Raw genomic sequence first — 12,421 nt, 5'->3', positions numbered from 1 at the left:
ATAATTTGAAAGACAGGTGAGTTCAAAGGGAGCCCTGGGCAGCTTCAGGGTTTAAACCAACATCTCTGATCTTCTTTTTCTCTTTAAAGTTATGGACCATGCTTGTTCACTCCTAACTTTGAACCTCTCTTTCACACCACATTATCTGATCTCCTTTACAGCCAGAATATCTCTAACTATTCCACTGACTGCTTTCCTGTCTGTTTCTAATTTCCTCTCCTCTGCTAAACATGTTTCTCTTCCCCTCTCATGTTCTTACTCTCCTTGCCCTTTGTACTTCTTTCATTACTACTGACTACCTGCTTCTTTGGAATACAAAGCTCTGTACTCTCATGATTCCAGTCTTATCTTTCCTAGCATTTCTTTTGGCTCTCACCGGTTGGCAAACTCTCTTTCCATTTTAATTCCATACCACAGGGTTCCGTTCCTGGTCCACTCCTCGTCTTTCTTTGCACAGATTATAGTAGACAACTCATTGCTAGTTTTGCTTTTTGCTATCGTTTATATGCTGATAATACTAAAAATTCTTATCTCTTTTCTCTCTTATTGGTACTTCTCTCCAATGTAACTGTACTTTTTTAAATTGCAAAGTGCCTTGGCTAAAGGAAGTTCTTCTGAAAACTAAACAGCAGTAGTAGCAGTTACTGGGATAGAAAGTTTTTCATACTAGGTAGTTAATTTGATGATGACTGAAAGATACTACCATCCATTTGCTGTTGAGTAATATGAGCTGGGATCATGGGATGTATTAGCAGGAGTATTGTAAGCAAGACACGAGAAGTAATTCTTCCACTCTACTCTGCGCTGATTAGGCCTCAACTGGAGTAGTGTGTCCAGTTCTGGGTGCCACATTTCAGGAAAGATGGGGACAAATTGGAGAAAGTCTAGAGAAGAGCAACAAAAATGATTAAAGGTCTAGAAAACATGACCTATGAGGGAAGATTGAAAAAATTGGGTTTGTTTAGTCTGGAGAAGAGAAGACTGAGAGGGGACATGATAACAGTCTTCAAGTACATAAAAGGTTGTTACAAAGAGGAGGGAGAAAAATTGTTCTTCTTAACCTCTGAGGATAGGACAAGAAGCAATGGGCTTAAATTGCAGCAAGGACGGTTTAGGTTGGACATTAGGAAAAACTTCCTAACTGTCAGGGTGGTTAAGCACTGGAATAAATTGCCTAGGGAGGTTGTGGAATCTTGATCACTGGGGATTTTTAAGAACAGGTTGAAAAAACACCTGTCAGGGATGGTCTAGATAATACTTAGTCCTGCCTTGAGTGCAGGGGACTGGAATAGATGACCTCTCGAGGTCCCTTCCAGTTCTATGATTCTATGAGTGAAATGAGTTGGTAGGTTTGGTTTTTGTTGTGCAGAAATGTGTTTTTGTCAAAAATATGGCCACCAATGGTGCTCTTGCTTACATGCTTGGCAGAGAGGCGATGTATTGCACTGGGAAAAGGAATGAACCTTTTCAGCTGTGGACTATGTTAATGTGAACTAGGAATCTTTTAGCCTGCACCTGCAGCATCTACATGCAGGAGTTACAGTACTTTGGTGCCCACTGCTATTCACACCCCCATAGTCCAAACTGCAGGGCAGCACAGACAAGCCCTAGGTCTTCTCCAGGTCAGAGTTAAGAGACATGTAGGCGATGCATACAGGGAAACATGATTGCTGCTGGGTGTACTGCACCTATTCTGTGGATTTATAAGTGACTTAAATTTCCACTGCTGTCAATGCAGCATTTCTCATGGTTCCCTTTATATATGTTATTAAAGTCAAGTCTCCGACTGCATAAAGAAACCTGCTAGACAAGACCAGACAGCTACACAGTGCCAGAAGTTTGCCTAACAACACTACAAAATATAAACCAATTTACAACAATAGATAATCAGGTAAAACTAACTGAACAAACCCCTCAAATTAAAGAAACTCTGAAAATATAGAGACAAAGATAGAGTGAAAAATCAGACACAGCAACACAATAAGGATTTCACCAGCAGTCAAAGTGTCTTGAACACTTCCAGCCTCCAACTGAGTGCAACCATTAATGAACCATATGCATAATAAATGTAGCAATCAAGAGAAAGCAACAAAAAATGTGCATAATAGCAGCCAGTGCAATCAAGTGACACAGAAAGTGAGAAATAGCCAAATTGTGAACAGCCCCAGGAAAAGAAGCCAACACATGAGAGAGAAGGATGAAGTGAAAGACATTATAAAGCAACGCAACTGAAAAAATATTGAAGAGCTACAATCTGAAAAGTTCTGTTAAAAAAAATCCCAAGCAAATTCTGAAGCTCCATGTAGCTGCTGTGAAGTTCACGATCTTCCCTCACTGGTCAGTCACCTCTCTCTCGGCTTTCTTCACCAAGTTCAAACTTTGCCCTGATCTTGAAAGGCTCTTCACAAATCTCCTCTAGCTCAGCATTTCTAAACCAAGGGTCCGGGCCCCCGTGGGGGCCATGAGCAGGTTTCAGGGGGTCTGCCAAGCAAGGCCAGTGTTAGACTTGCTGGGGCCCAGGGCAGAAAGCCGCAGCTCCACCATGTGCCAAGCCCCGCCACTTGGGGCTGAAGCTGAAGCCTGAGCAACTTAGCTTCATGTGGGGCCCTGTGGCATGGGGCCACAGGCAATTGCCCTGCTTGCTACCCACTAATGCCAGCCCTGACTTTTATATGCAGAAAAACTGGAGGTATGTGAAGCTTTTATAGCATGTTCGGGGGAGGAGGCACTGGTGGTACGTGAAGCTTTTATAGCATGTTTGGGGAAGGAGTGTTCAGAAAGAGAAAGGTTGAGAACCCCTGCTCTAGCTTCATGGTACTGTTTCGTATCATAGCTTCTGATTTTCCCTCTTCTCCCATAGCCCCCACTCACTTCACTCTGCCAGCATCTCAGCGTCACCAGTCTGTCTTCTTTTCTCATCTCCATGCTTTCTTTCACACTGCCCTTTATACTGGCTTGGAACACCTACCCTTACATGAGGTAATAAGTAGAGCTGGGAGAATAACTCATTTTTCAGTTTGGTGGCCATTATCAAAAAGAAAAACAAATAAAAAAAATTCAGTTTGACCGGAACCCAAAAATTGGTGAAAAATTTTGGCAAATCAAAAAGTCTGTTTTGGGTCAAAAAATATTTATTTCTGGGCATTTTTAAGGCCTAGATTTGCAAAATAACCAAAAGATATAGTGCTAATTGTGTCATAACTTTTAGGCCATTGGTTAGTGCACTCACTGGGGACACAGGAGACCCGCTATTCAAGTATTTTATACAAAGTGGCACAACATCAACAGGAGAGATGGCGAGAGACCCAGGCCAGAATTGCCTGGTGATTAGGGCACTCTCTGGGAAAGGGGAGACCTGGGATCAAATCTGTGCTCCTCAGCAAGAATTCAAACTTGGTCTTCCACAGCCCTGGTGTGACAGGCCAGTCCTCGCTTACAGACAGCCCCCCAACCTGAAGCAAATACTCACCAGAAACCACATACCACACAAAAAAACCCACTAAATCAGGAACCTATCCTTGCAACAAAGCCCGATGCCAACTCTGTCCACATATTTATTCAAGTGACACCATCACAGGACCTAATCACATTAGCCATGCCATCAGGGGCTCGTTCACCTGCACATCTACCAATGTGATATATGCCATCATGTGCCAGCAATGCCCCTCTGCCATGTACATTGGCCAAACCGGACAGTCTCTATGCAAAAGAATAAATGGACACAAATCTGACATCAGGAATCATAACATTCAAAAACCAGCAGGAGAATATTTCAAGCTCTGTGGCCACTCAGTAAAAGATTTAAGGGTGGCAATTTTGCAACAGAAAAGCTTCAAAAAGAGACTCCAACAAGAAACTGCTGAGCTTGAATTAATATGCAAACTAGATATCATTAACTTGGGTTTGAATAGAGACTGGGAGCGGCTGGGTCATTACACATATTGAATCTACTTCCTTAAGCTAAAAGAAAAGGAGTACTTGTGGCATCTTAGAGACTAACCAATTTATTTGAGCATAAGCTTTCGTGAGCTACAGCTCACTTCATCGGATGCATACTGTGGAAAGTATAGAAGATCTTTTATACACACAAAGCATGAAAAAATGGATGTTTACGACTACAAAAGGCTGTTACTCTGAAACCTTCCTTAAACTAAGTATCCTCACACCTTCTTGTCAACTGTCTAAATGGGCCATCTTGATTATCGCTACAAAAGTTTTTTTCTTCTGCTGATAATAGCTCATCTTAACTAATTAGCCTCTCAGTTTGTATGGTAACTTCCAACTTATCTGTATGTATATATCTTACTATGTGTTCCATTCTATGCATCTGATACAGTGAGCTGTAGCTCATGAAAGCTTATGCTCTAATAAATTGTTAGTCTTTAAGGTGCCACAAGTACTCCTGTTCTTTTTGTGGATACAGACTAACACGGCTGCTACTCTGAAACCTGTCATTATAAGATCATGTGAATCTTTCTCAGCCAATCAAAAAGGTATACCAATAGTCCTGCCCACTATCTTGAATTACTTCAAGTGAATTCCCTCAATTTTAGTTTCTGTTCTTCTTACACAATTTAAAACTTAGTGTTACTCAGAGCATTGTTGACACCCCTTCTATGACCCAAGTCAGTGTGTGACCTTTTTGTTTATTTTATTTTCATGCCGTTTTAACTTTTTTCAGTAATACATTTTCCATTCATTATCATGTGTTATGTAATCATTTATTTAATTAATTAATTTTCAAATCTTTTTCTTGTCTACATTATGGAAGACATGCTTCAATGCAAAGAAATGGGTACCCAAATGCAACCCAGAATGGGATAGGTTTAAATTCTTCAAATATGGGGTATTCCCCCCCAAATTTCACATAATGTCATGCATATCCTCTTCCAGATGTTTCTGTAATGTCTAACACATTGTTAGCTCACATAATCATGTGATTTGCTTCAAGCAACGGCTAGCCAGCCAATAGTTTTTTATTTCAAAACTAATAGTCACATCATAGAGCAATAAGGCAAAACTATTTTTTGGTCAAATGGCCCTGCCCCAGCCAAGTGGTGTTTGTCTGGCAATTTGAAGTTATTGTTTTATAATGGGAGGGTGCGGGGCAAGAAAATCTGGAGAACCCTGAGGGTTCCCCAGAATCTGTGTGTGTTAGTAAAAGTCAAACATCTGCCTGTTCTTTTTTCCTGTACTGCAATGGTGTCATAACATACAATCTCCATGCATGAAGACATGAACTTTAATAAAACATATACAGCACATCTGGGCCAGAGGTGACAAAGAGTAATTTAACCATTCTGTACAGCTGCTGAAGTACTCAATATATATTTTAATTAACCTCTGCAATTTGTTCAAGAGTGCAATATGTACTATTTGCTTGATTTATTAACTGGAAAAGAGGCTAAGAACAGAAAGTCAGTAAACTGGAATCTGAAAATTTACTCTTCTCTTAGCATTTTTCACAGAAGAATCCTTTACAGGTTTGAGGCTGAACGTAAAAATTTACACATCAATTGGCCCATGTTGAATAGCTTATACCATAGAAGCTTTTGCTGAGATTAAAATGCAGTAAAATCAAATGTAAATGTAAAATCCTATTACATTCCTTAAAGGGAGAAGACTAGTTATTTAAAATAATGTTTTAATGTGCCGCTATTAAATTTAATATTGTGTCTGCACAATTTACATACATTTAAATACTAACAATATTTATTTCTCAGAACTATTTATGAAATTTTAATAAAGTAGAATTTTCATTCTGTAAATTACAAATGCTGGGGCTTAAAAGATGCAATGTTAACATCCTATTAATGTCTCTGTCCCAAGCACTCTAGGTATTAATGCTGTTCTCTATTTAATTATAATTATTTGAAATTAAAATAAATGTACAGTTTAATATCCTGAGCCCTGTGATTTGCACACCAACATTCTACTCCTTCTCTCATTGAATATAATGGTAAAATTCCCATTTATTTCATTCAGAGCATGATGTGGCCCAAAGGCACTGATTCTCATACATGTTGAAACACTCACTACCCCTACTGATTTGCATATGTTCATCAATTCTGACCAGGCCCCAAAGGAAATATAGGCTGTCTCTGGGTGTAAAGAATGTCTGGTGAGAAGTGTGTGTTTATTGTACCAAGTTTGACAGATAAGACTGAACACCTCTCATTTCATCACTTACGTGCACCAGGTTTGAAAGACTCGACACCAAGGTAATACATGTTATTTGACTTGGCCTTTCCTCTTCCCTGGTGCAAGTAGTTTGCTGGGTAAGGGGGCTTTCAGAAGAGGCCTCAAAAGCCAAGATTTTCTCCCTGGTTGACTTGGACATCAATGATTCCATGGCATATTCTGTCAGCATATAGGTCTGCCCCAGTGTTCTTGGCCAAACTTTCCTCCTCTCCCACCACATGTTGTTTTGTAGAGAGATGTCTGCCAGCTGTGTACCTGGTTGCTCCCTTGTGCTGCCACAGACAGCTGTATTTCAGCTGCGGATTGACTCCTGTGTGCACTTAGAGCCAACTCTTCCAAACTGCTAACCATGGAAAAGTCCTTATTCACAAGAATAGCCCTACAGACTTCGGTGGGACTACTCCTTGGAGTAAGGACTACTCCCGTGGGTAAGGGTTATTAGGGATAGCCCCATAGTTTGGAAAGCATTTTAATTTGAACTAGTTTTTGAACTAGCATTTTAATTTGAACAATCAAGTCTAGTTCACGGTCTTGGTCCATATCTTCAAAGTTCTCACAGGCTTGAGCCCAGGAGATCTAAAAGATTGCCTAAAATGCCTTGATGAGGACTGTGATTGACAACTGTACTCCTCAGGCACAAGAGAACTTTTTAACACAAGAATACAGCTCATCCCTGCAGGAGACAGAGCTTTCTCAGGGGCTGCTCTCAGACTAGCCTCACCACCTTCTACTGCAAGGGCAAGGCACACTTCTTTAGCCTTTCCTTATATAAACCCACCTTTTAAAAATAAACAAAAACAACCCTACCAAATCCAAACACAACAGTGCACACAGAGAGGGAGAGGCTGAGAGAAAAAATGAACCACATGTAACCAATATTGGTCACACTGCTTCATGCACTGCTGGAAGGTGCTCAGATACTACGGTGATGAGAGCATCATACATATAAAAGAACAGAATACAATAGAATAGATTTATGATACTTTTCTATAATGTCTGCCCACAAAGGAAGTTGTTTTTCTTTTAAAAAATGCCAAGATACATGCATGTAACTTAAAAATACCTAATTTGGATATTTTATAGAAAAGTGAAGTTTAAAGACATTGGGTGAAATCTTGGCTTCATAAGTCAATGGAAAAACTCCAATTGACTTCAGTGGGGTAGGATTTCACCACGGTTTTCACCTCAGTAGCCACAGAACAATTTAAACAATAATTAGCAATTACATTTTGTTTTTGGAAGGTGTATGCCATCTGCCAGAGTTTATCAAAGAAACTGATGGTGTCAAACCTTCCACTGGTATAAACTGAGACAGAACATCCAATAACGATGAGAAAATATATTTTTTCCAAACAGAGCAGCTGTGTGTGTGCGCACGTGTGTGTTTAATTTAAATGTAACGTGAGACACAAAAATAAGAAAATAAAACCTAAATAAACTGATAAGCTGATGTTGTAGCTCAAACCTGATGTCTCAATAACTTGAAGAAGAAGAAACATGATATTCAGAGGAACTGAATTGTTGAGTGACAAAGGTAAAAAAACAAAGCAGATTTATATGGACATTTTTTATATTGACTGGCCAGCATATCTATGGGGATTTTATATGTTACAGGTAGTTAGTCACTTCTCTCTAATGCAGAGGTCTTCAATCTGTGGGGAGCGCCCCCCTAGGGGGATGTGGAGTAACATTCAGGGGGCGCAGCTGGGGCCTGGACCAGCCGCCAAAGGGGCCAGGGAGGGAATGGTGCCCAGCTCCACACTTGGTCCAGGCCCTGGTTGCCTGCCCCATGCCTGGGGCCCCGCCCCCGGCTGCAGCTGCATGCTCCTACCCCAAGCTGTGGCCCCAGCATCGGCCCCCTGGACCTATGGCCCCACTTCTGGCTCCGTGGGAAGGGTGCAGACAGGGGTAAGGTGGGTCACAAGGTAAAAAGTTTGGGGACCACTGCTCTGATGCAATACGAGTACACGTGGCATGACAGAGAATCCAAACCTGACTCCAACACGCTGCTGCAATAGCTACTTTCACCTTATCTCTCATACCTGCCTTGTCATGGATAAAGAAGTTAATAAATACTGTAAGATAATTATATGTGCATTAAGTGTAAAGAAAAAAAAAGATTTGCCATACTAGATTACAACAATGGTCTCAGAGGCTAGTACACGATCCTGCAAAACAAGATGAAACATTTCACCATATAAATATGAAGAGAGTAGGCTAGACCAGTGGTTAGGACAATTGCCAAAGACTTGGAAGACCTAGAGTCAATTCCCTGCTCCAGCATAGACTTCCTGTGTGACCTTGGGCAAGTCACTTAGACTCTCTGTGCCTCACTCCCCTGCATGGAAAATAGGGATGATAGCACTTCCCTACTTCACAGAGCTGTTAGAATAAATACAGGGCTGCTAGAATAAAGATTGTGAGGGACTCAGACACTATGGTAATGGGGACCATAAATGACGGATAGATAGTTAGATACACACAATGCACCTGTTCACTTGTGACATCTTGGGATAAATAATTCTTTCCAATCCCTGCAGGCTACCCAGCAGAAAGGTTGATAACCTCCATTTCAACAATTTGACCAATCACATTTGACCAGTCAAATTCCCTAAAATCAGTGGTATTCAGTCGCAAGCGCACTAGGGCAATGTTTATAATACAGTCAATATATTATTCTTCATAAGACTAAATGTGATTCACAAGAAACAACGTTTTGGGGAAAAAAAGCAATTTTGTGCATTTACCTGCGCCCATTATGAGCCCAGGTGCAGTGTCCTTGGTATGGACTGTTCCTGACACATATGGATTGTCCGCCCAGCGGAGATGGAGATGAAGATGGCAATCAGGCTTTAAGGATAAGAGGAAGAACACAGTATTTTACAAGCTGTTAACAGCAGTTCTGCTACTTTGGTAATTAATGCACAATCAGAAACTAGCATGCAGTGAGAACTGCCTTACAAAAACGGGGAAGTGACTGAATTTCACAAGGCAAGGTCCAGAATAAAATATTAGTGTGATGTATCTAGTGGGAACCAATTACCCTGGCTCTGTATATTTCTGTGGCCTTAAAACAAGGTCTGCAATTCAGACAGAGACAGTGTGAAATTATAGCACAAAATAACTTTGTGACAGAGTGACTGCTTGGATCTTTTGAAGAAGCAATAAAACGCACCAAAGATTTATTTGTTGTTGTTGGTTATCATCATCCCTGGTCTGCCTTTATGCATTTATCAGCTAAAAGAGAATTAGATTAAAAACAACTATTTCTAGTGAAACATCTTCTGTCATGAAAAAAAATCATGATATGAAAAATATTTTTAAATGATGTTTTTGGAGTGAGCTTGATCGTATCTCTGGTTAATTAACTTACTGCTTTCTGCTCTTTCCACAGTAGTACATGGAGCTCAATAGTCCTCCCACTAAAGTTAATGGGAGCAAGATCACACCCTAAGTGAGGACTGAGACCCTGATTCAAAGCCCATTGAAGTCAATGGGAGTCTTCCACTGATTTCAGTGGGCTTTGGATCAAGCCCTGTAGCATGAACCATGTATTGCTGTAGTTCAGTCTTCTGAAGTGAGTCAACATCTCCCTCAGTCTCAGTCTTTTATTCCTACTATGCAGAGAGGGATAAACATTAGTCTGTCCCCCTGACTACAGACGTATATTTTGCCCCCAATGCAGAGATCTAAGAGTCCAGTGGAGCAGAGAGCCTGGGAGAAAGACACAGGGGATCTGCTTGACAGTGCTGTCTCAACAAAAAATCCAAAATGTTGTGGGTAGCTGTGACACGTAAACTGTAATAACGTCCATTCACAAAAAGAAAAGGGGTTTTGACAGCTATTTGATTTACATTTCCAGGCAACTGTGTAACTCCCCCCTCACCCATAATAGGGTAATTGTATTTTAAGATAAAATAATACAATGCAAAAACAGAAATAAAAGGTATTCATATTTTTAATCCTATTGATGAAGTGCTCTTATTCCCAGACAAGCTCCTTGCTGTGTAAAATAATTAATAATAAATGACTGATTGCCTTGGATCAGGATGCATGGTAGGCAAATTAGAGCACACTTGTCCCATACAAGTCAAATTAAGCCCTAACATAAGAAGGTGCGATGCTGCAGATGGAACAAACAGAGATTAATTTGGCCCAATAACTTGTGAAGGTGCACGATTATAGAGAATACATACATCTACATCCAGTGTAAATTAGAGGAGAATATAGCTTGGTACTAGGTGCTTGAGATGATTTAACTACTGTTCACTTATTTATATATCAGCATATTCTATGAATAGTTCTTGTGCACACTGGACAAAACATAGGAGTCATTAAAAGGAACCACTTACAGGTTTGCAGTTAGTTGGTTTACCATTCATATCAGAGATTGGAGGGGTCAGATAGTCCCAGTCACGGCCTTTGTTGTAGGTTATTAGAGTTGTAACTTTCCCATCGATTTTTTGATTGGCCAAAAAGACTCCTTTAACGCCTCTGACCTGGAGCATAAAATTAAGAGGGTTAATGACCAGCCTGCAAACACTTCTTCAGCATAGATCATTCCTGGTTTAGAAGTTCCTTACAAACTCAATATTCCAGATACTTACTTACTCTTAAAAAGGGAAGAGAGTGGACATTTAAAAAAACTGCAACACTTGGTGCTTTTGGTTTCTGAACATATTTCAAGACATTAAGGGCATGTCTATACTACAAACTCTTGCCAATGCAAGTTACGTTGGCATGAAGCTGCCACAGTTACTATATTGCTGGCACACGTGGCTCCTTGAGTCGTCACTGTGCATACTCACCAGCAGTGGTTGTGCCAATGCACACTGCAGTGCACTATGGGCGAGTATCCCAATGTGCAACTCAGCACCATCCAGTGCACTCTCTTTTGGGAAGTTTTGGCAATCCATGGTGGGGCAGAACAAATCACGCAGGGGTGACTGAGAGCAAGGGGTCAACTTCCCAGCACGCAACTTTGTCCATCCAATAATGTCATCTATCTCCCATAATTTTCCCAAAATTTCACAAACCTGCACTGCCCTTCGCTCTGTCTGCCATCTCCGACAGAAGCATAGAGCCTGCACAGCTCTGTACTACTGTCATGAGCATTGCAAGCACAGGATGCATGATCCTCTGGTATTTGCAGAGCCACAAGAAGAACTGATTCAGCAAGAACTGTGATGATTTTGTAGAGGACAGACTGCTGCAGGACATAGCAAGAACCAATTCAAGTTTGTTGGTGGTATTCACAGAGCAGCTGCAGATGGTGGAGCCTCACTTCTGGGCCTGAGGAATGAGCACTGAGTGATGGGATCGCATTGCAATGCAGTCTTGGGATGGCAAGCAGTGGCTGCAGAACTTTCAGATGTGCAAGGCATAAAAAATTTGTATACCAAGCTTGTCCCAGCCCTTCAGTGCCAGAGCCCAGAATCACAGCTGCACTGACAGCACAGAAACAAGTGGCAATTGCACTGTGGAAGCTTGCAACACCAGATTGCTTACTGATCAGTGGGATAACATTTTGGAATTGTAAAATCCACTGTGGAGGCTGTTTTCATGCAGGTGTGCAGGGCCATTAATTGTCTCCTGCTACGTGAGACTGAGACTCTCAGGAATGTGCAGGAGATAGTAGAGGGATTTGCAGCTATGGGATTCTTGAAATATGGTGGGGCAATAGATGGCATGCATATCCCCAAAAACCAACTTGCCACAGAGTACATCAACAGAAAAGTCTACTTTTCTATGGTTTTGCAAGTGTTTGTGGAACACTGGGGATGCTTCACCGACATCAGCGTTGGCTGGTCAGGGAAGGTGCATGACACGCACATCTTTAAGAACACAGGACTGTTCAGAAAGCTACAAATAGGGACCTTCTTTCCTGATCAGCAGATTACCACTGATGATGTGGAAATGCCAATAGTGGTCCTGGGGGATCCAGCCTACCCCTTGCTCCCCTGGCTCACGAAGCCATACACTGGTCACCTCAACACCATCAAGAAAATATTCAATTACAAATTCAGCAGGTGCATAAAAGCAGCTGAATGTGCTGTTGGCAGACTGAAGGGATGCTGACATTGTCTACTCACTAGATTGGACCTGCGTGAAAAAAACATCCCAATGGCTATAGCCATCGGTTGTGTCCTGCATAATATTTGTGAAGCAAGGGGGGAAAAGTTGCTGTGGGGGTTGAGCACAGAGGTGGAGCAGCTGTCTG

General features: G+C 41.3%; 1 protein-coding gene across 4 annotated transcripts in view; it reads right to left on the bottom strand.

The window, feature by feature from the left end:
• The window catches only part of SORCS2 (sortilin related VPS10 domain containing receptor 2), an 843,820-nt gene that overhangs the window by 83,055 nt on the left and 748,344 nt on the right, over window positions 1–12,421 (bottom strand). For all 4 annotated transcript variants that reach the window (XM_073342594.1, XM_073342595.1, XM_073342596.1 and 1 more), the window contains exons 10-11: window positions 10,554–10,700; window positions 8,949–9,051 (exon numbers count right to left, since the gene is read on the bottom strand). In XM_073342594.1, coding sequence (XP_073198695.1) covers window positions 8,949–9,051; window positions 10,554–10,700 — 250 coding nt within the window. The remainder of the gene's footprint in view (window positions 1–8,948; window positions 9,052–10,553; window positions 10,701–12,421) is intronic.

The sequence above is a fragment of the Lepidochelys kempii genome, chromosome 4 (genome assembly GCF_965140265.1).
Source record: "Lepidochelys kempii isolate rLepKem1 chromosome 4, rLepKem1.hap2, whole genome shotgun sequence".
NCBI lineage: Eukaryota > Metazoa > Chordata > Testudines > Cheloniidae > Lepidochelys > Lepidochelys kempii.
The sequence above is the reverse complement of the archived record's forward strand: the minus strand, read 5'-3'. Positions and strand labels throughout refer to the sequence as shown.